Source organism: Calliphora vicina, chromosome 5, assembly GCF_958450345.1.
Source record: "Calliphora vicina chromosome 5, idCalVici1.1, whole genome shotgun sequence".
Classification (NCBI taxonomy): Eukaryota; Metazoa; Arthropoda; class Insecta; order Diptera; family Calliphoridae; genus Calliphora; species Calliphora vicina.
Window position 1 is genome coordinate 103,318,481 of NC_088784.1, and position 24,843 is coordinate 103,343,323.

At 28.2% G+C, this 24,843-nt stretch overlaps 3 protein-coding genes across 4 annotated transcripts in view; 2 read left to right on the top strand and 1 right to left on the bottom strand.

Moving 5' to 3' along the window:
* The window catches only part of LOC135962060 (uncharacterized), a 586,654-nt gene that overhangs the window by 176,422 nt on the left and 385,389 nt on the right, over positions 1-24,843 (top strand). The window lies entirely within an intron of this gene.
* Positions 1,390-24,469, bottom strand: MCPH1 (Microcephalin). 2 transcript variants are annotated; one of them, XM_065512209.1, is made up of 7 exons: positions 24,051-24,469; positions 23,374-23,644; positions 23,113-23,316; positions 22,849-23,041; positions 6,077-8,155; positions 2,481-2,699; positions 1,390-2,404 (listed from the first exon to the last, which is right to left on the bottom strand). In XM_065512209.1, exons 1-7 carry the CDS (start codon positions 24,415-24,417, stop codon positions 2,063-2,065), a joined length of 3,675 nt encoding a protein of 1,224 aa, XP_065368281.1. In that variant the 5' UTR covers positions 24,418-24,469; the 3' UTR covers positions 1,390-2,062. The 2 variants fall into 2 exon arrangements, with proteins under 2 accessions (XP_065368281.1, XP_065368282.1); XM_065512210.1 differs by lacking the exon at positions 24,051-24,469 and adding an exon at positions 23,895-23,963.
* Zip48C (Zinc/iron regulated transporter-related protein 48C) lies at positions 11,738-17,742 on the top strand. Its single transcript, XM_065511789.1, has 2 exons — positions 11,738-12,197; positions 15,758-17,742. The coding sequence occupies exon 2, from the start codon at positions 15,900-15,902 to the stop codon at positions 16,941-16,943; it is 1,044 nt and encodes a 347-aa protein (XP_065367861.1). The 5' UTR covers positions 11,738-12,197; positions 15,758-15,899; the 3' UTR covers positions 16,944-17,742.

Below are 24,843 nucleotides of genomic sequence, written 5' to 3' on the forward strand. Positions count from 1 at the left end.
AAATTTCAACGTATTCCGATTACTCTTTCATCTCGAAAACCACATTTGAGACCATTTTCGTGATAATTAGTGACTACCATGTATCAACAAAAATGTATTATTTTGAGTTAATACAAAAATTTAAATAGAAATACATATATATAAAAATGTATTATTTTGAATTGAGCCTTTATTCAAGTTAAAAATAATCAAATTGTTTTACTTAAATTTGGTTGTATTTTGAGTTGATACTGTTTTATTGAAAAAATAATACAAAGAAATATCGAGAAATTTCAGAAAAATGCTATTAACTCAAAAAATAGATATATTTTGCAATAATTGCAAACATTTTAAAGAAAAACAATGTAAATATATTTTTAAATGGAATTTGCTTAATATGATGTATTCGGATTTTCAAATTCTCTTAAAATGTAATCACAAACAGTTTTTGGCCTCTACTGAACATTTTAAAATTTTGAGTTAATACAGTATTGTTGAACTAGTGCGATATATGTATTAGTAAAAATCACGCCACAAAATTTCGTGTAAATCGACCCATTTGTTTTTAAGATTGTTTCATAATTGGCCATAGTTCCCATACAAAGCCCACAGACAATTTTCTTTATCTAAACTATTTGGGAAACATTTTGCTAATAACAATAGGTAACAAGTTACATGGATAAGAAAAAAAACCGTTTGGCCAAAGTAAAATTTTGACCCCCAATTAAATTTGTTTAGTGTTTTTTGCTTGAACTTATTTATTTCATTCACCATAGGCGATAATCGGTTACAAATTTCTACTTATTATTATTAGATAAGGGTAGATATAAGTTTGTCATTCCGTTTGTAATTTCTTCATTTTTCATTTCCAAACCCCATAAATTATTCAGAATCGTTATAGATAGTGGAATCAGTCCGCAAAATGTGACAGGGGGATAAACAAAAACCCACGACTAATTCGAATTTTAACCTACATATATCTGGATTACTATGTCATTAACATAGCCAGTATGTATATCTAATGATACTCATTTCAAAGACCTCTCCAATGACATATATAACACCATCGAAATTCGGACCGACAATGGCTCAAAATCGGAAAAATATTTTTTAACCTGAATTATTTGCTTTAACAGTACTAGTTGTTTTTAATCTTTATCTTAAGTATACTTTGAAGGGTATATAAGAATCAGGATAGCCGAATACAGCTCATTCGATTTTTGTTTCTTAAATTTTCATAGATGTGTGAAAATAATTCGATGCGAAAATGCAATTTAATCAATTTACGTAGTTCTCCCCATCGGCCAGCTCGATTTAATAGAAATATTTGTTCAAATTTACATGAGCTTCTCGAACAACATCTTTATAATTAAGAAAACCATAAAAGAAATAATCAAAAACAATAAAATATACAGTTTACAAAAGCTTTATTTAAAAAAATAAAATATGTAGTAATTTTATGTAAATGATTTTTTCAATTCCATTTCACAGCAAAGAAATAACTTCCAGATAAGTATTAAAGATGTATAATTTACTGTCATCTGAAAAATATTTACCCCCATATTCATAATCAATATTTAAATTTATCAAAGATTTATAAAACAAATTTTGTGTTGTAAACCTTTTATAAATTTAATAAATGATTATGAACATTGGGGGTTGCTTTTGAATTGACTTTTTTTGGAAGTAAAAAAAATTAGCTTTCGAAGTTGTTCTTTGGAGTGATGGAAATATGATAAGTGATACAATTTAATAAAATTACAGTTAAGAAAATTTCAAGTTAATAAGTACTATTTATAGTACCCTACGCCTGAAAACAAATTTTTGTAAATCGAAAATTTAATATTTTTACATATACAAATTACATAAATTTTGTCATCCTGACTTAATTGCCCACAGTTATTTGTCTAATAAAAACTTAAACTATTAAAAGGAAACAATATTAAAAAATAAAAGGAAATAATAAAATAGACATTTACTATTTTAGTAAATTAATTATGTAAAAATTGAATAAAAATATAAAATAAAAACTACAAAATAACAATTTAACATTTGGGGTAAATCATAATCTTTTATAAAGCTCCTAGGTATTCCTATTCAATGGCAGTGGCTGAGATGCTGACCTACCATATGGTAGCGGGTACATGTATTTGTTTACTTTCATTAACTGCATCTGAGTAATACTATCTAACACCCAATATGGGGTTAAATAGAATTTATCTTCCAAGTTTCTATTAGCATCACCAATAATGTAACGAGCTTTTTGACGAGCATTAACAATACGGCCACCGCACAACGTTATCAATTCACGCATATTTTCCTTACTAATGGGACAACATTGCGAGGATATATAGAATGCACCAAATTTATGGAAAAGATCGCATTTATAACTGTTACCAAAAGCCTGTCGTTCTGAGCGACATATCTAGATGATTAAATAAAAATTTTATTTTATAAGTTTTTTTTTTTATTGTATAACAAATTGCATTTATTGTATGTACCTCTATTGCTCTGGAGAAATCTCGCAATTCATGGGGTTCTTCAAGCATCCATTTGCCAGCCTTAAGTGAATCTAAAATCCAAGAATATTCCAAAATCCATAGACCACGGGTCAAAGCTCGAAGTAAATTTAAAGTTCTTCTTGGCTCTAAACTTACCAGGTGAGTGGTGGTATCAGTTACACTACTTTCAAGGGTAAATACACCCAATTTGTTAACGGCCTTTAAATAGTACAAAAAGAAACAAATGATATCAAATTAATAGGGATCAATAAATGATATTAATTTACATAAATGCATAAATTAGTGGAGGTTGATGTAAAAAAACTAAACAAATTTGCACACTTTAGATACAAACAACAATAATATAGAAATAATAATAATATAGTTAAAATTTAACTGCTGTAAATACAAATAACAGTCATTAATATAAAATAAATCATTAAAAACTAAAGTCTACTTTTAGGCACGCAAAAAAAATATGGAATATTTAAGTAACGTAAACAAATATTCGTCTAGCACTAAATAAATTGCGTAAAAAATATGGAAAATAAAAAAATATTATTTTTTATATTATACAATACCATAAATACATAATTATATCCTACACAACCACTGGTGAGAGGATATTAAAACACTCGACACAAATTTTCCTCCCACCGTAAGTAAATTGACAAAAAATTATTGACCACTTACGATTATAGCCAATTGTCGATTGCTAAATTGTTCGTGTGTAAAGAAAATTTAACATCATGCTAGTCTCAATAGATATTTTAATTATAAGCTCCCATTTCCGAAACTGTGTATTTTTCTTGCAAAAGAGTTGTGAAAAAAAGTTTGTTACTGCGCGACAAATTTTCTTAAAAATGTAACAGGAATTGTGCAACTTCACAAAATACACTTTTGGTTGATATTACATATTTTTTATGAAATACATATTCAGCCCAATTATGAATAAAAATTCCGCGTGAGTTTTTTCCCTTTTCTCATATTTCCTATTCAAATTCAATGGGAAAACACTCCCGGGGAACAAACTCCCGCGGAATTTTTTATTCATGATTGGGCTGATTAGGAAAATCCTAAATTTTTTGGATTTCGTAAACACTCAAGAAAAAGTTTACAAGAATATTACACATTTTATTCAAAGTAGTTTCGATTCCGTAGATATGTATTTTTTCAAATTATCAGGCCTGTCACAGAATTCCATTCCGATCGAAAGTGGAATTAATTCCGTAATTTGCTTCTACACAAAAAGTAAAACGAACATTTCTTTCGGAATGAAACCACTTACAGTTTTCAAAGTGGAATTGATATTTGTTTGTAATTATCAGGCCTGTCACAGAATTCCATTCCGATCGAAAGTGGAATTAATTCCGTAATTTGCTTCTACACAAAAAGTAAAACGAACATTTCTTTCGGAGTGAAACCACTTACAAAGTGGAATTGATATTTGTTTGTAATTATTTGTTTTTCTTAAAATTTTATTCAATATCTGTACTAAAAACTTCACTTTTGTTTTAATATAAAAAAAGCAATCAAATTAAAATCAGAAATACAGAATTATTAAATATTTTATTTATTAAAAACGAAATCGATCGGAATAAAAACTATGGAATTGAAACCATTCCGAACGAAATGTGTGACATGCCTGTATGTTTCAGCTTATTCAGATTCCATTTAATTTAGTAATTATTTTAAGAAAGGTGGTTTGAAAATGTTGTTATTGCCTTTCAAGCAAAAAATTTCCAAAAATACTATAATTTGTGCTGTTTATTGTGTTATAGTAACCAACCAGCAGTGAAATATATGAACATTTTGACAATATGAAATTATGAGAAGAGACCTTGTGAATTGACTAAATGTATTTTTTGATAATCTAGTTTTATCATAAACGATAAGCATTTTTACTGGAATTCAAGTTGAAAGCAAGTGTATGTAATTCAAGCCTTGAATTATAGTCAAGCAATTGAATTACACTTTATTTCATTTAATTTATTATTTATAATTTATTTATTCAAGTTGAAAGCAAGTGTAATTCAAGCCTTGAATTATTTCAAAGCAATTTAATTACAGTTGTATTACACTTAATTTCAATAGCATTCTCCAGTAAAAAGGAAACATAAATTCAAGCCATATGTTTTTGTTTGAAAAATATTTAATATTTTTCAAGTTTAAAACATAATTACATTTGGATTCAAGTCAAATTCCAACAAAATGTTCAAGTGCTTAAATTTTATTGGGAAAATAAAATTTTTAAATATTTTTAGTTAAAGAAATTTTTTTTTTAATTTTAATTAGTGAAGAAAATTTTATAGCAAAAACATTTTTTCAAGATTTCTTTTTTATTTTATTATTTTTTTTTTTTTAATTTTATAAAAAAAAAAATCGGTTAAAAAAATATTAATAAAGTTTACAAAATTAATTAATCAAGCTGTAGTATTATACTATTACATTTTAAATTCCGAAGATTTAAATAAATTCAATTATTGAAACCAAAAATTTAAAAGTAGATTTATATAGTAACCGTATTTAGAGGTAACTGTTTTTATGACTATATCGGTAAAAAAAATTTAACTTTTGGTAATGGAATGCTAAGAAATCAACAGTGTTAGCTGTTTAGATACCATAAGGTTCCTACAACTGGGGCCTAATTCTCGCATTCGTAAACATACGTGCGAATACTTATTGATTTCCATAAGTGTACATAGAAACAATATCAGATTGAACTAGTAATCATAAATCAATTTCTAGCTGCATATGAACACATTTAAGTTGCAAAAGGGGGTTTGTATATCATGCCATTCTTAAGTAATAACAAACCTACAGCATTAACAACAACATTTGCTTTAATAAAGGAAATTTAACACAAAGACGTAGTGTAAATATTTTATTGAAAAACAAAAGAAGTTCAAAAATGAAATAAAATATAGTATGTAGTACATTCTAAGTATGGAACAATGCTATAAATGAATTCTTTACAAACTTTATTATATTCAAAATTATTATTAAGCTTAAACAATTTCTATAATTCACAATTAAGGGACTTATTCAATAAAGAAGAATTTAATTTAGCAAAGGTTTATAAAACAAATTTTTTTGTATGGAAATTATGTACTTTGGTTAATTTAAAAATTTATGAATAATGTTATTACTAATAAGACCGTGAGGATATAAAAACTAGAACAAAAAATATGTGAAACAAAAAATATCTAATGAAAAAATATTTATGTAAAATAAAAAGTAAAAAATTGATTAACAAAGAAGCTAAAAGACTTTTTTAAATTGTTTGTAAGAAAAATTAACTTCAACTAGAATTCAAAAGAGAAAAATAATAGCAATAAACAAACTATATAAACAAAATAAAAAAACGGAAATTAAAACTTTATATACATTTTAACTAGAGCTTTAGTTATGGTTAGGAGGTGCTCAAGATGTGATCGGGATCTTGTAGGTATGTACGTGTAAGATGTATGTATTTTTTTAATAAAAAAAAAAACAATTATGTTTGTGTACATCTATTAAATTAGCTAGGATCAGGAAACGAGAAACAATTATTACATGCTCTAACGTTTTTTGTTAGGAGTAGTAGTTGTACCAACCTCACGTATCACATCGATTTGTTGTTGATGCATATTTGTGTATACTAATACGGCAGGCTTTTTTGCTTTAATACGTTCCTGGCTGTTTTGGCTATTGGTGCTAGATGCAGCTGAAGAGGACTCTTTAGTGGTATTAATGGTTTTTGTTTTAATATTTTTTATTTGTTCAAAATCCAAGGTACTGCGGCGTTTTCTGGCACTTGGTGTACTGGACGTGCTAGTGGTTGAGTCCTTAAGTGTTACATTTGTGGTTGGTGGAGGCTGAGATATGGGCATTAAGGTTCTACGACGTTTTGTTACCGAATTGCTGGAAGCACTAATGGATATAGGTGTGACTAACTTATCCGAATCCTCAGATGCTTCTACTGCAGCCCGGTTAGTAGCTATAGCAGCTGGCGGTGGAGTAACCATCATATCGTTTGGCATAAAGAGTTTACGTTTCTTTTTCAAGATATTGGCTTCGGGGGTAACGCCGAGAGCCAAGCTTTCATTACTATTTGTGCATTCATTTAGGGACTCAGTAGAAGATTGAAAATTGCCCGAGTTTTTAATGTCTATTGGCGTATTTATGGGTTTTTCCAGGGTATTAATCACATCTGCTGAAGGTGTGGGTGGGGCCAATGAACGCCTAGCCGACTGATTAATACATTGTAAACGTTGTGTTATAATATCCATAGATACATCGAATAGAGTGCGTCTTTTATTGATGGGCTGCCTGGTAGAACTAAATACAAGAGGAGTGGCACACTGTTCCGTTTCTTCCAATAATTTACCAGTTATTGCATCAGCCGGTGGAGTGGCCACCAATTTGCTTCGGTTGTCGCTATCTTCCAAAAGAGTAGAGCTAGCTACTTTACCCGTTTGGAAGCTGGTGGGTGTTACACAAATGCTGCTGCTAGCAGTAATATTGGGACTATTGGTGATGTCGATATTTTGTCCTCCATATAAAGTTCTGCGACGATTTGAGGGTTTATTAGCTTTGGCTGTAGATGGTGTATTCATTTCAACTTCATTTGTTAACTCTAAACTCTTGCTGTTTACCACTGACTTTTTGTGAGGCATATTTGCCGCTTCAGTTGTTTCCGCAATTTCTGTTTGCTCTAGTGACTTATGAGAATAACAAGTCCTTCGTCTGACAGAGACATTGGTCAGCTGCTTATTTACCACTTCTTTAATTTCAGAAGTTTCCATTGTTTGACAGGCATATAGAGTACGTCTGCGTGTAGATTTTGTTTTAGTTTCGGATTTCAATAATTCTGTTTGGTCCATTGTCTTGGCCGCATACAAAGTGCGTCTTTTAGTAACCGATTTAGGAGGGAGTTCAATTTGTTCGTTGTCTGGTTCGTTAGTTTCCTCTAATATGGGCTCTATGTTATAAACTTTACTGGGAGTTTCTGCAATAATCGACATGTCTTTGAGGGTATGTAAAGAACTACGACGTCTAGTAGATTTACTGGGTGTTACAGAAATCGCCATTGTATTTAGAGAGTTAGTGGTTGTTTCTATTTCACAAGATGACGTTACACTATGTCTTCTTGTACTTTGACGTTTCGTGGGTAAGGGTGATGATGCTTCCACAATAGATTTTTGTTGCACCAACATACTATTACGTCTACCTCTTGTCGTAATGAAATTGGTATCCTCCTGCATGAAATTCAATGCCTTTTTCACACCAACTTGAACATTAGGGGAATTGTCACTACCATCACGACTCTCTTCATTATAGTCTTGCAGATTGTTATTTTCCTCTGTGGCGGTTTTCTTTTTGAATTCAGTCAATGGCGTATAACATTCGGAATGAATGCGATTTAATAGTTGGGTTGCCGGTGATTCTGGTGTGATTGTGGAGCCATTAACGCCGCCATCTGTCGACGTTGGCTTTTCCAATTTCTTAAAGAATTGGCTTATATCAGTCTTCTTTTTATTTTTTGAACTAGTTGGTGTACCACCGATAAGTGTGGAAGTCTTCTTGAGATTACCAGGAGTCTTTTGGGTGGGTGAGGTGTCTTTTGGTGTACCACCAGCTTTGGCACGTACTCGCTTATTGCACTCGGAGTCAGGTTGCATACACTTGACACGCTGAAATTGAAACAAAAAGTTGATATGAAATAAATGGAACTATTTAAGGAAGTATTTAAATAGGATGTTTGAAATTCATAACGTTTATCAAGAAAAATTTCGATAAGAAAAATAATTTTTGAACCTTTAACATGGCCATACAAAATTTGAACTTCATACCTAAAGTAAAACTGTTATGTTAATAACTTTAGAACTGTTATTCAGTTTAGATTATTTTTGATATCGTATTAAAGCTAATGAATGAATCGTAGAATTTAAAGTTTTGTTTCTAGAAATCCGTTTCTCATCAAAACAAAATCGTCCGTTTTTATTAATTTAGTTTAAATTAGTTTACTTTCAAAAACTTATGTTATTCTTGAAATTTTTATCCAATAAAATTCGATTTTTTAACGAATAAAATTCGGGTTTTTAATCTAAAATATTTTTTTATTTATTTATTATTTTTTCAACAACCTAGCTTATTGGCCATAATCTGTTATATATTTTTATTCGAAAAAGAAAATCCAAATTTTTTCGAATAATTTTATTCGATAAAAAACCGGCGAATTACTATATTCTACTAAAATGTGTAAATATTAATTTAGTTTATATTTTGTGTTTAAATGAAAAAAACGAGATTTATTCGAATACAAAATATAAACTAAATTAATATTTAAAGATTTTAGTAGATTCAAATTTAATCGAATAAAATTATTCGAAAAAATTTTAGTTTTTTTCGAATATAAATTCGAACACGAATTTTATTAGTTAAAAAAATCGAATTTTATTCGATAAAAATTTCAAAAATGTTGTAACTTTTTGAAAGAAAACTAATTTTAATTTTATTTTTCATTGAAGAAAACCTTAAATTGATAAACTTAGTAATACATATGATATCATTAAAAAATCTAGACATAAATCTCAACAAGAGTAGTGTCTAGTCATTGCATCAAAATCTTCGTTAGATGAATGTACATTCTAACCTGATAGGGCGACAGAGTTTAAAAATGATGGCATGTTTACACTGACACTACGTGCCCAAATAATCGTTACGTTTGTTTTAGTATTGCGATTCGTATTTGTTTACTTTGGTGACGCTGGTATAACTACCACAACTACTAATAAACTCTACTACTATCTCAATTTTTAAATAATAAAAACAATACTCTCTTTGTGAATAGAGCTACACTCCAAAAAAAATTATTGCTTAGTAAGAGTAAAAATGATTTATTTCACATGATTTCAGCTGAAAACATTTTGAAAATGTATGTAAACATATTAAGTAATTAACCATAAATAATGCTTAAAGAAAAAATTAAATTTTTGGTAAGTATAAATACAATATTGTTTGGATGATACTAGTATCTTGAAAAAGATTAAGAGCTGCCAGAATACATACATCCTTGTTATGCCCCAAAATGTTTCTCATAATTCTCAGTTTATTAAAAGATATACATTAATTTTGATCGAGTTATTCGAACAGTATTTTAAGACATTTATGATGAAGCGAATGTTCAAAGTGGCAGAAAATACATAGGCGAAACGTTTATGATAATTTCAGTTAAGAATTGGTATAAATAAGTTAAGTTTCTAGAGATGCAACACCAAATAGGTAAGTAAAGATTGACAATACAATGGAAACTTTTCCAAATATTCAATTAATAGGGAAAAATACAAAAAAATTCTTAAGAAATGTATATTTTTATACCCTACACCATTAGTAGTAAGGGAATTTATAAGTTAATTTATAAGTTTGTCAATCCGTTAGTAATTTCTCTGTTTTCCGATCTGTCAGTTGACTCCTCTCAAAATTTGAACAAGCAGCGCCATTTAGTTTGTGTTTGACAGCCATTGATGGCAGACTACAGCGTGACTTAAGGACAAAATGGAAAAAAGTGAATTTCGTTTGCTCATTATGCATTATTTTTTGCGAAATAAAAACATCACTCAAATAAAGACTATCCCACATTTTCTCAATATCTGATTATCGTTTTTCGCAACGATAAACTTCCAATTAACATTTTTTTTGTGTGAGAACTGTCAGTTTATCGTCACAATAAAAAATAACCAGAGATTGACAAAATGGGGGTAATATTGATAAATACTATGGGAACTCTGCACCATCAATTTCAATGGTAAAAAGTGCTTTACTGAATCGTTGTGGCCGTACAAGCACGTACAACATGGCTCAGTGGTTTCCATTTGGAATGATCACTTGGGTATGAGAAAGCTTTCCACAAGATGGTTGCCGCTTTTGCCCACAATCGGGTGTGCAAAAGGGTACACACATGTGCAGGCTACGAAAAGCTTCTTCTTCCGCTGTATTCTCCGGATTTAGCCCCGATTAACTATTACTTATTTCCAAACCTGATGAAATGTCTCATTCTTATTTTTTAGAAGAGATAACAAAAATTGGAGAAAGTGCATAGAGCTCAATGGAGACTATGTTGAACAAGTAAGATGTCGAATCTTATATACCCTTCACCAAATTATACTTCAAAATAAAAATTTTAAATATTTTTAGTTAAGCAAAATTTATTTTTTTTCCAAAGTTGTTTTTTAATTTTTTGGAAATTTTTTTTTTCAAATTGTTTTAAATTTTTTTTTTAATATTTACCGAAAAAAACTTTTGGTGAAAATTTTTTTTGGAAATTTTTTTTCGAATTGTTTTAAATTAAATTTTTTTTTTATATTTAGCGAAAAAAAAAACCTTTGGTGAAAAAAAAAATTCGGTTAAAAAATATTTTTCCCGATTTTGACCCATTGTAGGTCCAATTTACTATGGTGTTATTTACGTCGTTGCAAAGGCTTTTGAAATATCTATTAGGCAACATAAAGGTCAGACGGACATGGCTATATCGACTCTGCTATCTATAACAATCCAGAATATACTTTGTGGGGTCGCAAATGAAAAATGTAGAAATTACAAACTTATATATACCATTGTCACTAATGGAGTTCAAAAAAAAATCTCCCAATTGTTATCCTAAATTCCCTCAAAATCTGGTAGCACTGTATGAAATGAAAACTTTAAAATACGAAAAGCTAAGAGAACAAACAGCCCAGCAGCAGATACTTGCTGATAAGAACAAAAAGGCATGAGTATTTTATAATGTATGATGAAAAGCGTGTAGAAATAATAATACGAAATCAAATGAATAAGAGAGCACAAAATAAATAGAAATAAAAAAGAACATAAATTAAAATTAAAAGTAAAACTCAACGGAAAAGTTAAGTATAAAAGAGCAACACCAGCAGAGCAAATCTTCTGACAGTACTAACAATTCAATGTCGTCGTTAGTTGAGTAGAGAATCAGTAGTGGAGTGGATTGTTTAAAACGAATGAACGAATTACTGCTGGTGGTGGTGTTAACAAAAAAAAAATACACAAATAAATAAAATAAAATAACAAGAATCGTACAAAATTACTTCTTTAAAAAGCGCTTTTTTATTATTCAGTAAATCGTGACGAAGTTAAAAAAAGATGAGAAGACGAGTGTAAAATATTTATGGTGTAAAGAATACAAATAAATAAATAAAATAAAAGAAAACAATACAATAAGACGAAAAATTTATCATAAATTAAATATTTTTGCTTAATAACACAAAAAAGATTTAAGAAATAAATAAAAAGGGCGTTAATTTTAAGCAAATAAACAAAACAAAATGTTAAATATTGTATGAAAATAATAAAATAAATCTATTATTTTGTTAAAGAAGAAAGAAGTAAGCAGCAGATGTTTTTGTAAAACTACAACCTACATTATATTAAAATAAAAAGAAAACATTTATTTTGTTGTGCACCAAGTGGAAGTTCTCTTCTTCTTTAATTAATTGTTGTTATTGTTGCTGTAAAGTATCTACTATAATATTTATTGTGCGGCGGCCGTTGTTTTTTTTATATTGAGATCATACACTCATTATCTCATTGTTTTGTATTCAAGTACGTTTATTCTACAATTTTACTAAATATTTTTTATATATTATCTGCCATAAATACAAGAAGATTAGGAACGTGGCAATTTCATCTGCTCCAAGCCAATCAACCAACCAACACATTAAGGTAAATATTTAAAAAAGCTATGTACATACAAAACAATGTCACTTAAACGAGTTATTGAATAGAATGCTTCTCTCTTGTGGTGTTAGTTCGTTCCCTTTGACGATTGAAAGGGCGTAAAAATAGGACAGCAAGTATTAAAGAAAAAGAAAGCACGAGTATGTAATCCGGCATAAACAATTTTTATCCAACTTCCTTTTAAGCAAACTTGTGACCACATTTAGAAGACGTCACTAATAAATATGTATGTAGGAATATTTATTTTGCTATTTTGTTTATTTTCTTTAATGGAAGGAAAATAATAAAAGCTGAATTTAATTGTGATGGAGATAAATATTGTTGTCGATTACTTGGTTTTTTTTTAAGGGCAATGACGTTGAATTTTTATGGCAATTGTTTACAATTTAATCAATCTTAAATTGAATGTTCTTAATTGAATGCCTTTTTTCAATTTAAAATGAAAGTGAATACATATTTTAAGGCTAAGATCCGTCATATGATATGGGATATGAATTTTATTGCAAAGACAGTTTGGTTTTATTTCATTATTCAATTTTTTATTGAATTAACAAATAATTCTAATTTTAGGAGTTTTTTTAAACTTCATATCATTAAAAAAATACTGCTTGTAGGAAAGTAACATTTAGGTAAATTTATCTAAATGTTTATTTAAATTTTTAATTTTCTTTAGGTATTTTTATCTATAATTTTATTATTCAAAAACTTTTCAAATTCAACATCATTTTAATCCCTTTTCTATTTAAACATCAAATCTGTATTATAGTGTTCATTCATATTTTGCTTTTAATTTTAATAATTAATTACAGTCAAAAATGACTGGCACATTATATTTATAACTTTAAATACTCAAGCTGAATAATAATTGCGTAATTGTTATTTCCCAATAAATTATTATTTATTAAATCTAAAAAACAAAAAAAACTCGAATAAAATTCTAAGCCCCGTATTCATAAAAAAATTTTAAATTTAAACAATGTTTTAAAGCAAAATTTCCATACAAAATTTGATTTTATAACGTTGTTTAAATTTAAAATTCGTTTATGAATACGGCCTTAAATATTTTAAGAATTTTATATTCGAACTATTTAGTTAAATTAGTTAAATTAATTTTCAAAATCAAATTAAATTTTTCTATTGACCATTCCATTAAAGAATTCATTACGAATTTCCAGGCAAAATTCCTTCAAATTTCAAACATAGTGCATTCATTCCTTTGAGAATTAATTCGCTATAGAATTAATTTCTTATTCAATCATTAAATTTTTTCTTAATTCAAAACCATTACAAAATAGCTTAATAAAATCTATTGCAGTCACGAATCCTGGTCAAGCACTTGTAAATAAAGTATAATAATTTTTACATTTTTCTTTTTTTTACCTTTTTTATATTAAATTAATAATTTTTTCTTTATTTCAAATCTTTACAAAAAAAGGTTTAAGACAATTTTCTTCAATTCATTTTGAAAATGATTAAAAGCTAAACAGAAACAAATTTAATGAAGAAAACATATTTTAATTCTATTTGCATTAGATTTGAATTACATACAAAAATTTAATCATTTATAGGTTGAATAAATTCTGTTATGAATTAATTGCATTATGCATTGATTCAACAATTCAAATAATAGCCTCTGAATGAGGCTAAAGAATTAGTTTTTTTTTGGGAATGAATTGCTAACATTTTTTATTCATTTCTAAATTAAAATTTTTGTAAATTAAGCCCAAATTGAAATAATTAATCTGAAGCTCTGCTTCTGATGAATGTATTCATCGTCTAACTTCTAGCTTTAGAATATTAAAATTAATTTAAATTTTTGTAGGATATATTTTAAAATATTTCATATAAAAAGGACGAATTACAGAATTTAGAAGATTAACTTTCAAAATTTGAGTGGGCTATGGAAGGTCTATAAATTCTGAAAACTAAGGCAATACATTTTACAAGAAATCGGAAGTCATCTTGCTTGCCGCAAAACCAATTTGATTCATGGATTACGATATTAGTTGGGTTAACATTAGGGTTCGTACGCGGAAAAATTTTCCCGAGAGTTCTCGTGAATATTTTTTTTGGGAAATTCTCGGGAAAAGTTTCACGGAAAATTTTTTTAAGTTTACAATATTCAGATTCGTTTCGATGGCCAAATTTATATCCATAGATCTTTTCGGTTCTAGCAGCAGATATCCTGTTTTTCTCACAAATTCCCGGAAATCAAACGATTTTTTAATTTCCTAACGGGAAAGGAAAAAGTCCGTGAAATGAGGAACCATGCAAATCATTCCATAACAACATTCCCAATAAATTCTTTAGCATCATTCGAAGGCTTTCATTGTTGAATAAAAGTTCATAATAAAATTCATTTAACCTTTGAATGATTAATTTTTTGTTAATTCAAATCTCATACAAATTGAATGAAAATATTTTTTCTACTCGTTGTGGTTTAGCTTTTAATGATTTATAAAATGAATTGAACAATATTTAGCTATTATGTAATGGATTTGAATTAAACAAAACTTTAATGATACAATAAGTAATTAATTCTATAAAGAATGAATTTTCAAAGGAATGCAGTTCTAGGGAATTAAGTATATGAATTAATTCGTAATGAATTCTTTAAGTGAATGGTTAAGAGATAAAATTAAATTTGATTTTAAAAATTGAATTAGGAATTTGTCTTTCGAACCTTTGTGTGCAATACAAAAAAAATACTCATTAGCTTTTTTCCTTTTTGGAGGAAAGTGAAAATTAGAAACCAGGTTTACGGTTTCCATCCATAGGCTAGAAAGTTCACATAAAATATGATTCAACGTGTCTATATTAAATCCTTAATTATTTTCTTTTTGGCAAGTTATTTTAAAAATATTGAGATTAATCATCTAGAAAACACGAGGACAATTAAATTCTCCACAAAATTTTGATTAACAACAATTATGATTACATAAATTTTTAATGATTAGTCTCCCCCAGTTTCACTTGCATGTGTTTTGTTACAATAACAGAAACTGGTAGTAAATAATTAAATTTAGTGCAGTTAAATTAATCTTCGATAAAATTATTTGCATACTATTAAAATGTTATCAGTCTTAATCTGAAAAGAATACGCGATATTGTTAAAATTTTAATTATTTTAAGTAAATTACAAAATTTTTATCACTTATCTTTAACTGCAATGTCATAATTAAAGGGGATTTCTTTATTGATTTAAGGAAGTTCTTAAAATTTTGTAATTTATTTAAATAGCTTTCAAAAATTATAACAGAAACACTAGACAGAGCAACAGCAAAGTGTTTAGTGGGCTGCAACAAATCACACATAAGAAACATATGACAAATCGTTTAATTTAAAAATAAATGACAGAAATACAGACAATTTTTTTTGAACTTGAAATTTAATAATAATTTTTTGCAATTATTGCCTAAAATCTGTAAGGAAACGCTGCCAAGGGAAAGCATTCTTTTAAATAACTTTTTCCACTTATAATAATAAATTGTCTTCACTTTTTGAAAGTATGATTAAAAAACTGTTTTAAAATTATTACATTTCAGATAAACTTTAAATTGTCATCATATTTTGCACAATATTAACACAAAACGAAAAAAAAAATAATTATAATAAACTCAGATAAAAAGTTTATCAACAAAACAACTACAAGCCAGACACAATAAGAAAACAAATAAACTACACATTATGATTGCTGGCTACGGTCCTGTTACTCAGGCTTTATTGGGCACTCTACTAACATGGGGCCTAACGGCGGCCGGAGCAGCCTGCGTAATATTTCTACGCGGCAATCAACGTAAATCTCTAGATGCCGCTTTGGGTTTCGCTGCGGGCGTAATGATTGCTGCCTCGTTTTGGTCTTTGTTGGCGCCAGCCATTGAAATGGCTGAAAATTCCCATTTGTATGGCGTTTATGCGTTTCTGCCCGTCTCTGGAGGTTTTCTATTGGGTGCCATATTTGTTTATGGCTGCGATAAACTAATGTCTTATTTGGGCTTAAACTCGTCAAATATGATGATACAAATGACGCAGAGTAATAAAGATAAGGCTGATATTGCCATGGATGATATGAAACATAGTCAGCACAGTGTGGGTGGTGGTGTTATGGATGCCGCTAAAAGTATGGATAGCTTTTCAGACTGTTTAAGTGCACAGCACAGTCACAATGAGCCCAGGCGTCGCAAGAAGCCTAGTATCGATGTGGAACGAACCAATCACACTTATGTGGCCACCGAAGAGGAGAGAGCCAAGGCCGAAAGTGCGGTGGCTCAATGGAAACGCATTATGTTATTGGTGGTGGCCATTACGGTACACAATATACCCGAAGGTTTGGCTGTAGGTGTTAGTTTTGGTGCCATAGGCTCTTCCAACTCCTCCACCTTTGAGGCTGCCCGCAATTTAGCTATTGGCATAGGCATACAAAACTTCCCCGAGGGTCTAGCCGTTAGTTTACCTCTACACGCTGCCGGCTTTAGTGTCATGAGATCTTTATGGTACGGCCAATTGTCGGGTATGGTAGAGCCTATTTTCGGTATTTTGGGCGCTGTAGCAGTAACATTTGCCAGTCTTATTTTACCCTATGCTCTGTCATTTGCTGCTGGCGCCATGATTTACATTGTGGCCGATGATATTTTGCCCGAGGCTCATGCTAGCGGTAATGGCACCATAGCCACTTGGGGTACAATAGCTGGTTTCCTAATAATGATGTGTCTGGAAGTAACACTATCGTGATGTTTATTACAGGGTTGTTGCGGCGTCATAATAATCATGTTATTGAAGAAAGAATGTAACGCCGCTTTAAGCTACTTAGCCATTCCTAGAAAAGTTTTTATTTACAAAACTTTTCCAGTTAATAGATTTTTAATTTAAATTGTAATATGTATGTTGTATGTGTAAACATGATGATTGATGATGATATTGAGGTGATATAAAACTAAAGGTATAACACAAAATTAATGAAAACTATTTTACAGAAATTAGTTGTAAACAAAACTAATGTTTTAAGACAAAAAACAAAAACCCGAGTATCAAATTGTAAATTTGATGTTAACTAAGATAATCAATATGAAAACAGTTAATATTTGTGTTAAATTTAAAATGAATAGCTTGTAAAACTATTTAAATAATTTTATTTTAAAAATGTTTACTTATTTTTTATGTTGATAAATTTTTATAGTTTAAACAAAACTCTAAACACATTTTTTTATTTTTTAAAATTATAAATAAATCATAAATATAAATATGCTTTTTAAACATATTTATAGCAATCTTAATTAAATGTTATATTAATCTTTTTAAACTTAAGGCCTTATTCATAATCATATTTTAAATTTATCAAAGGTTTATAAAACAATTTTTGCATAGAAACATTGTTTTATAAACCTTTTATAAATTTAAAATATAATTAGGAATATGAGGGTAAAATAGCTTTTGATGTTTTTTTAAGGGATAGTTAGTATGTGTTCAAAAATACAAAAAAAATATTAGAGGATTTTAAATACATTTAATAAAATGGTTTATTCAAGAGTAATTTTATTCAAACAATTTTTAATACTTTGCTATTTCTCAAGACATTTGGATATGTTTTCAAAAAGCCTATAGACTCACTTAAACAAAAGTAGACAAATCCGCTTCATTTGTATCAATCGAAAAATTCGATTCAAAATAAACCTTTTTCGTATTACTATATACAAATGTGAATATTTTCGTTTTCGAATCGAGTTCTATATGACTTGAATATAACTTTAAAACAACTCAAATGTTGCATTCAACATATGAACATTTTCAAACATTAAATCTGAATTTTAAAAAGAATTAATTAATTACATTTAAGCTTAATTCACCAAAATCTTACTAAAGTATTACAAATTTCAACAATTCATTCCATATAACCATTCCCAACATAACAAATTCTTTAGCTTCATTCAAAGTCATTTATTAGAATAGAAAAATTGGCACAATTTTTGTTAATTCAAATCTAATACAAATTGAATGAAAGAATTTTTCTTCATTCAGTTCTGTTTTTGTTTTTAATCATTAACAAAATGAATTGAAACAAATTGTAATAGATTTGAATTGAAGAACAATTTAATCATTCTATAGTTTTATTAAGCTATTTTGTAATGAATTTGAATTAAAGAAAAAAAGTTGAATGAATCAATAATGAATTAATTCCTAAAGAATGAATTCTCAAAGGTATGAATTCAATAACTTTTTAAAAAAAGTAAACTTTTAAAAAAAGTACCTTTTTAAAAAAAGTATCTTTTTAAAAAAAAGTACCTTTTTAAAAAAAGTACCTTTTTTTAAAAAAGTACCTTTTTTTAAAAAAGTACCTTTTTCAAAATTTACCTTTTAAAAAAAGTTCCTTTTTTAAAAAAGTACATTTTTAAAAAAAGTACCTTTTCCTTAAAAAGTATTTTTTTAAATACATACTATCATTTTTTACTTTTTAATACAAACTAATCCAAAACACAATCACATTTAACTTGAACTCTAAATTATTTTCTAACACAAATATTATCTTGTTTTCAAACTAATTTTAATACAATCATTAGTTTAATTATTTTTTTAGTTGAAAATTTAAATTTTATTTGAAAACTTACTATGTATTTAAAAACAAACAACAGTTTCGTAACTATTACTTTATAAAGCACAAATATTAAAGAATATTTTATTATTAAAATTTAATATTTAAAACAAAAAGTTCAAAATGTAGTGTGTACTTAAAAAAACTAACAAAATATTTGATAAACAAGGGAAAAGGAAGTGTATAATTTCTAAAAACAAATAGCATCACTGATTTGCATTAACAAATATTGTAATAAAGCAGTAGCGCTTAATTGAGCTAAATTTTTCCCAGGCTGCAGTGAAAATGCCAGATTACAAATTGTATTTATCGTTTTTATATAAAACATTTAATTAACAACTTTAGCTATAGTTTTTATGACCACAAATTCCAAAATCTCAAAAATATTCTTTTACTTTAATAACCACATACAAAAATGTATTTTATTTTTAAGTATGTATTATGTATGTATTTTGCTTTTAAATTATTGTCTTAAAATGTATAAAATAATTAAAAAATGTAAATATAGCTAAAACAATTTTAAAGCTAATAAAGTGAAACAACAAAGATTTATAAAATCTGCATAAATATAGGAAACAAATCATTTTTCATTTTACAAAGAAACCCAGCAATTATTGCACAAAAATATAGTAGACAACTTTCATTTGATAAACTCTGATAGGAACCCTCAATTTTTATATCCACTCTTTCATTCCGCAATATTTGAAAGATCATTCCAGATAAGATTATCAAGAATATGGAATACACTACCTAGGGATCTAAGATGTTTCTCATCTTCGCCTTATGCCTTTCGAAGAAAACTAATGAATTATGTAATTACACATTTTATAATTTTTTCTCCTTCTCTTTAACTATTCCTCAAAATTTAAAAGATATGCACTTTCATGCATTATAATTTTTTTGTTTTATTATTATATAATGATTTAAAAAAGGGTCTGATAACTATATTTTTTATTTTTTTTTATTAAATTATATATACATTTATATTTATTTAAATGTTTGCATAAAAGAAAAAAAAATGTTAATAATTTTGTAATTACTTGTTTTTAACTATTTTTATTTATACTATTTTTGTTAAAAGTTAATATATTTAATTATTTTATTTAGTAGCTTTTATTAGCCATTAATGGCCCCTAAGGCTTGGTTATATAAATTGAAGAAAAATAAATAAAATATTTATTATACAAAAAAAAAAAAAAAAAAAAAAAAAAAGGGAAAGGTATGTTTCAAAATCAAAAATAAATAGCTGAACTTGAAATCAAATTTTAACTTCCGTAAATGAAAACGTAAAGTTAAAGACATTAATAAAAAACCTCAGAATGCTAACAAATTACTTTTGAATTCTTATCAACTTGTTAAATTAATAATGAAATCAAGAAGAGAATGTAAAACAATTAGAAAAACAAAACTGCTACTGCAAGAACACTCATTCACTAGCACGAGGGCAATAAAAAAATAATGATGGATAGTTGTAGAATGTTATCATTAGGCATTCAGAATTGTAATGAAAATATGTAAGTATTGTAAATATTACCCAAGAATATAAACAATAATAATAACTGACAAGAAAATTGTATGTTTTCATGGAGCGATAAACAAATTAAATCAAACAACACAACTCAACTCAACCATACCAGAATTATTAATATTTTCTGATATAGTAATGTGTAGCAAAGACATCTTAATGAAATGTTAATGTCAACATGATGTGGATGTATAGAGGGAGCAACAAATGATAAAGACTACGTGCAATTCCAGACACATTGTGGGCTGGCTGTTTATAATTAATTTAGCAAGTAACCCTCTTATAAAGCAAAAAAGGATTAAAACTTAACATAATTAAGGGAAATTTATTGTATATTTCTTCATTCAAAATAACTTTTTCTTTATAAAATTATGCTTGTTTACTCATCACCACAGTATGAGTAATAAAATTTATAAATGGTATTAAAAAAGCGACACATTTAAGTTTTGCTAAATTGTTTTTAAAATAGATAACTTCACATTTTTGCTTGTCTTTTTTTGTTTAAGTTAAACAATTCATTATTGGTGTTGTGCGGCCTACACCTTGCTTATCTTGAGTGTTTTTTTTGGTTGCCATTTTTATCGCCATATTTTCGTTTTCTTTCTTGATTGCCACTTAAATATGTAGTTTTGAAATCCTATACAATATTTCATTTTTTCTTTTTTATATTTCAAAATTAGTTTTAAATTAGCTAAATAAAATTTATGTTCAGACTTTTGAAATATGGCCCATTAGAGATTCTTGTGTAATAAATATATAAATTAAATCTCAGTTTGTAACATTTGTACATTTCATTTTGTTATCAGTAGAATTTCGGTTTCGAATTATCTATTCTGTATGTGCTTGGTTAGTATGTCTAACGTGTGTAATCGTTTGTAAAACAAAACGTAGCTGGATGCATTAATGAATCTTAAAAGAAGAAGACGTAAATCACATAATATATGTACTTGAAATGTTAAGTTTGTATGACCTTGAAAGATTATTGTGTAAATTTACTCTTAATGTAAGAAAAAGTTGAAATTGTAATGTTATATGGGGACAGATTTTTATTAAATTATATTTATTCATAATATAGTCTATAGAATCTTCGCAGGTGTAAGGTTTTGCTTTAAAAGAATTAAAAATAAATAATTTGTTTTTAAGTAAGATTTTGTATGAAAAGCTTTCAAACATTTTGGAAATTAACAACGAATTTTCGGACATAATATAGCATTGCCACCAGGTCAAAGCATGTAAGCCAAATTTCATCCTATTCGGGCGTACGAGAACTGGTTCAAAAACTGCCAATAAATTATGTTTTAAAGATAATAGAAAAGGTAGTTAGAAAAGTGAGCACTAAACCGCAGAGTTTAAGCTGCTGACAGTAACATTAAAGCTGATAAAAGCTCTAGAAATAGAACATTCTAGTTTTGTCCGTTAGATAATTCATGAAACTACTAGAAGACTGTGTATATAAATAATAACAGCGAGTTGCAGAGCAGTTAGTGTATCATAGGCGCTGTTAGACTTAACCCTTTAACACCTAAGACCGTCTATAGAGGGTCTTCAAAAAATGTAATTTATTGTAAAATCGGATTTTTTTACACCATAACAACTAAAGAATTTTTATTCAGTATAAAAATACCTATCAACCGGTACCAGTTTGAAGTTTGGCAGAAATAACAGGTTCAATCTGAATTTCAGGGAAAAAGAGTAAAAAAAAGTTTTAACAATTTGTAAACTACTGATCGCTTTTATTTGCAATTAAAAGAATCTGGACTATTTAAAGGAAAGAAAACACCGTTTATAAAAGGTAAAAACGTTAAATTTTTTTTGAAAAAAAATTTTTCTGAAAAAAACGGGTTAAAAAATATTTTTCCCGATTTTGTCACATTGTATTTCCGAATTACTATGGCATCATATACGTCGTTGGAAAGGTATTTGCAATATTAGGTAGTCCAGGAATAGTTCAAAAATAGTCGTTGAAGAAGTCGTTGTTTTCTTGCTTATATGTATATATCTCAGCCATTTGTGAACCGATATTCTCAATTTTAAATAACAATCGAACGGCGACTATATCACATATATTGAAGTATGTATCATATAAGTTATTTGGGGCTAATGGAAGTTGATTTCAACATACAGATGGACATGACAATATCGACTCCGCCATTTATAACGATTCTAAAATATATGGCCGTTCCCATGACAATTGTATATTCGCTCCGGAATGACCAGAGTCTCGCTAGGCCAAAATTGTCAACTTAGCGTCAGCTATATAAGTTTTTTCCTCAAGGAATAGCTTTTAACCACAACAGAGCTATATAACACCGTTTGATACTCGTAAAGAAAGTTATACTTTGCACTAATGGAAAACCAAGTTTGTGTAGTTATGTAAATTTAAACACTGATTTTAAAATGCCAACTTGCTTTCTTAGTATATTTAAGAGCACACTAAATATTGTTTCTTATTATACTTCTTTCACTTTCACTTCTTCTACAAAAGCAATACAAATAGAAAATAAACAATAACAAAAATAGCTTACCTTCATTTTTGTATACAACTCGGGATTTTCATAACGATCCAAATTTGAAATTGGATAGTCTTTGGGATCACATATTCGACGTTGATTCTTACACGCTTCAATCCATAAAATTGAAACAATTGGTACGTTCATTTGTTTGGCTTTTTTAAAGGTTGACATAAGGCCCTCTTTAAAAACCACATGAGTAGTATCACTAAAATAACGTAAAAAGAAACATTATAGAAATATTTAGCAAAATTGAATGTAATTAGTAACAATACTCACCGATTTAAACTTAAATTAACACGAGCGCCCAGCGCTTCAATAACTTTACGTACTCCGGCCGAGCGATTATCTTCCCCAGAACGTACTTCAACATAAACCACAATATTGCGCATAATTTCTTGTAGACTAGGAGGTTCGGGTATATGCAGACTTTGTTCTGCCTCGGGAATGTCAAAGTGTGAATAAGCAGATTTAGTGGGAGATCTAGAAGTAATTAACAATTACACAATATGTAATATCAATAATTTAGTTACAACTTACTTCATGGCTCTAAGGGCCTTCAATCTAGCGGCAGCTGAGGGACTATTAAGATCCCTTTGTATACGTGCCATTATCATGCTGCTGGCAGAGTGTAGAGGCTTTTCAGGTGTTCCTTGAACTTGTTTTGACAACACTTTATTAGCTTCCAAGGTCTTGTGCACTTGCAAGCCAGATTCCACTACTTTTTTATGGGTTTTTGGCGAACGTGTTATTGTCAGATATGTATCATTTTCCTTTTCAACAGGACAATCTATATAATCAGCTAATTTACCTAATAATTACAAAATATATATCAAAAATCGTTTGCGCCTTTAGAAATTTGTTTATTATTCACAAAAAAAATAACAAAAGAAAATGATTTTTAATTTAGAAATTGCAAAAATTGACAGCTCAACGTTATTATGCTCTTTCTTTTATTATGACATTTATACGAAGTTCTCTTTAAAAAAGCATTGCCCTATCAACTTAATTAAAGCCATAATGTTGCCATTTATATAATTTTTTATTTAATTAATACAAACCCGTAAAAACAACAAATTTTGTACACATTTTTTAAAACACAAATTTAAACAAAAGGAATAAATAGCTCAAAACGTAAACAAATAAAATAATTCAATCAAATGAATATATGAAGAAAATTTCAAAATATCCCGATTACTTTGTAATAATAAACTTACCCAAGTGATTTTTTTTGGGCGTAAGTAGTTTTTTATGGGGACTGGCATTGTAAGCCGGAACATAATCATCTGTCTGTTGTGGTGATATACTTGAAGCACTGCTTAAGCCACTGTCGTTGCTGTTTCCATTGAAATTATCCGCATTTGTTTGATGATTTGTTGAAGGCAATAAATCAACAAGACGTTTATCAAAATCATATGGCTGCACTGAAACTTCACTTAATTGCTTCGGTTGTAGAGGCTTCTTTTTGTTATCCACGAGTGTCTTTTTTGTTAAAGGAACATTTTTTTGGGCAAACGATTGTGCCGCCATCGAGGTATAATTTAAAGTTTTCCATGTTGGTGTCCGTGTTACAAATCTATCCATTGCTGTTTAACAAAAAATATGCATATGTATTTAAAATATAAATTTGATCGCTAAACAATCAATATTCCATTAAATTTTTCACTTATTTTCACTAATTAACTTAAGAAAAAGTATCAAGACGAACGTTTGACTATCGAATGAAAAACATTTTTGAAAATGATTGTGCGTCTCTGGGTTGTAAAAAATAGTAGTAGTTTTAGGGTTTTCCGTATGAGGCCTAATCTAAATTGCATCTACCTGTATATGTACTATATATAATTTTTATTATTTATGAAGAATACATTTAATGCAGTTGTTATATTTTTTTTTCATAAATAATAACACTATTTATGTTCAGGTACAATTTTCTATGACAATGGCGAATTCATACAAGGTGGTGGCAGTTCCACAAAAACAACAATTATTCTTACCAAATGTCAAAAATCA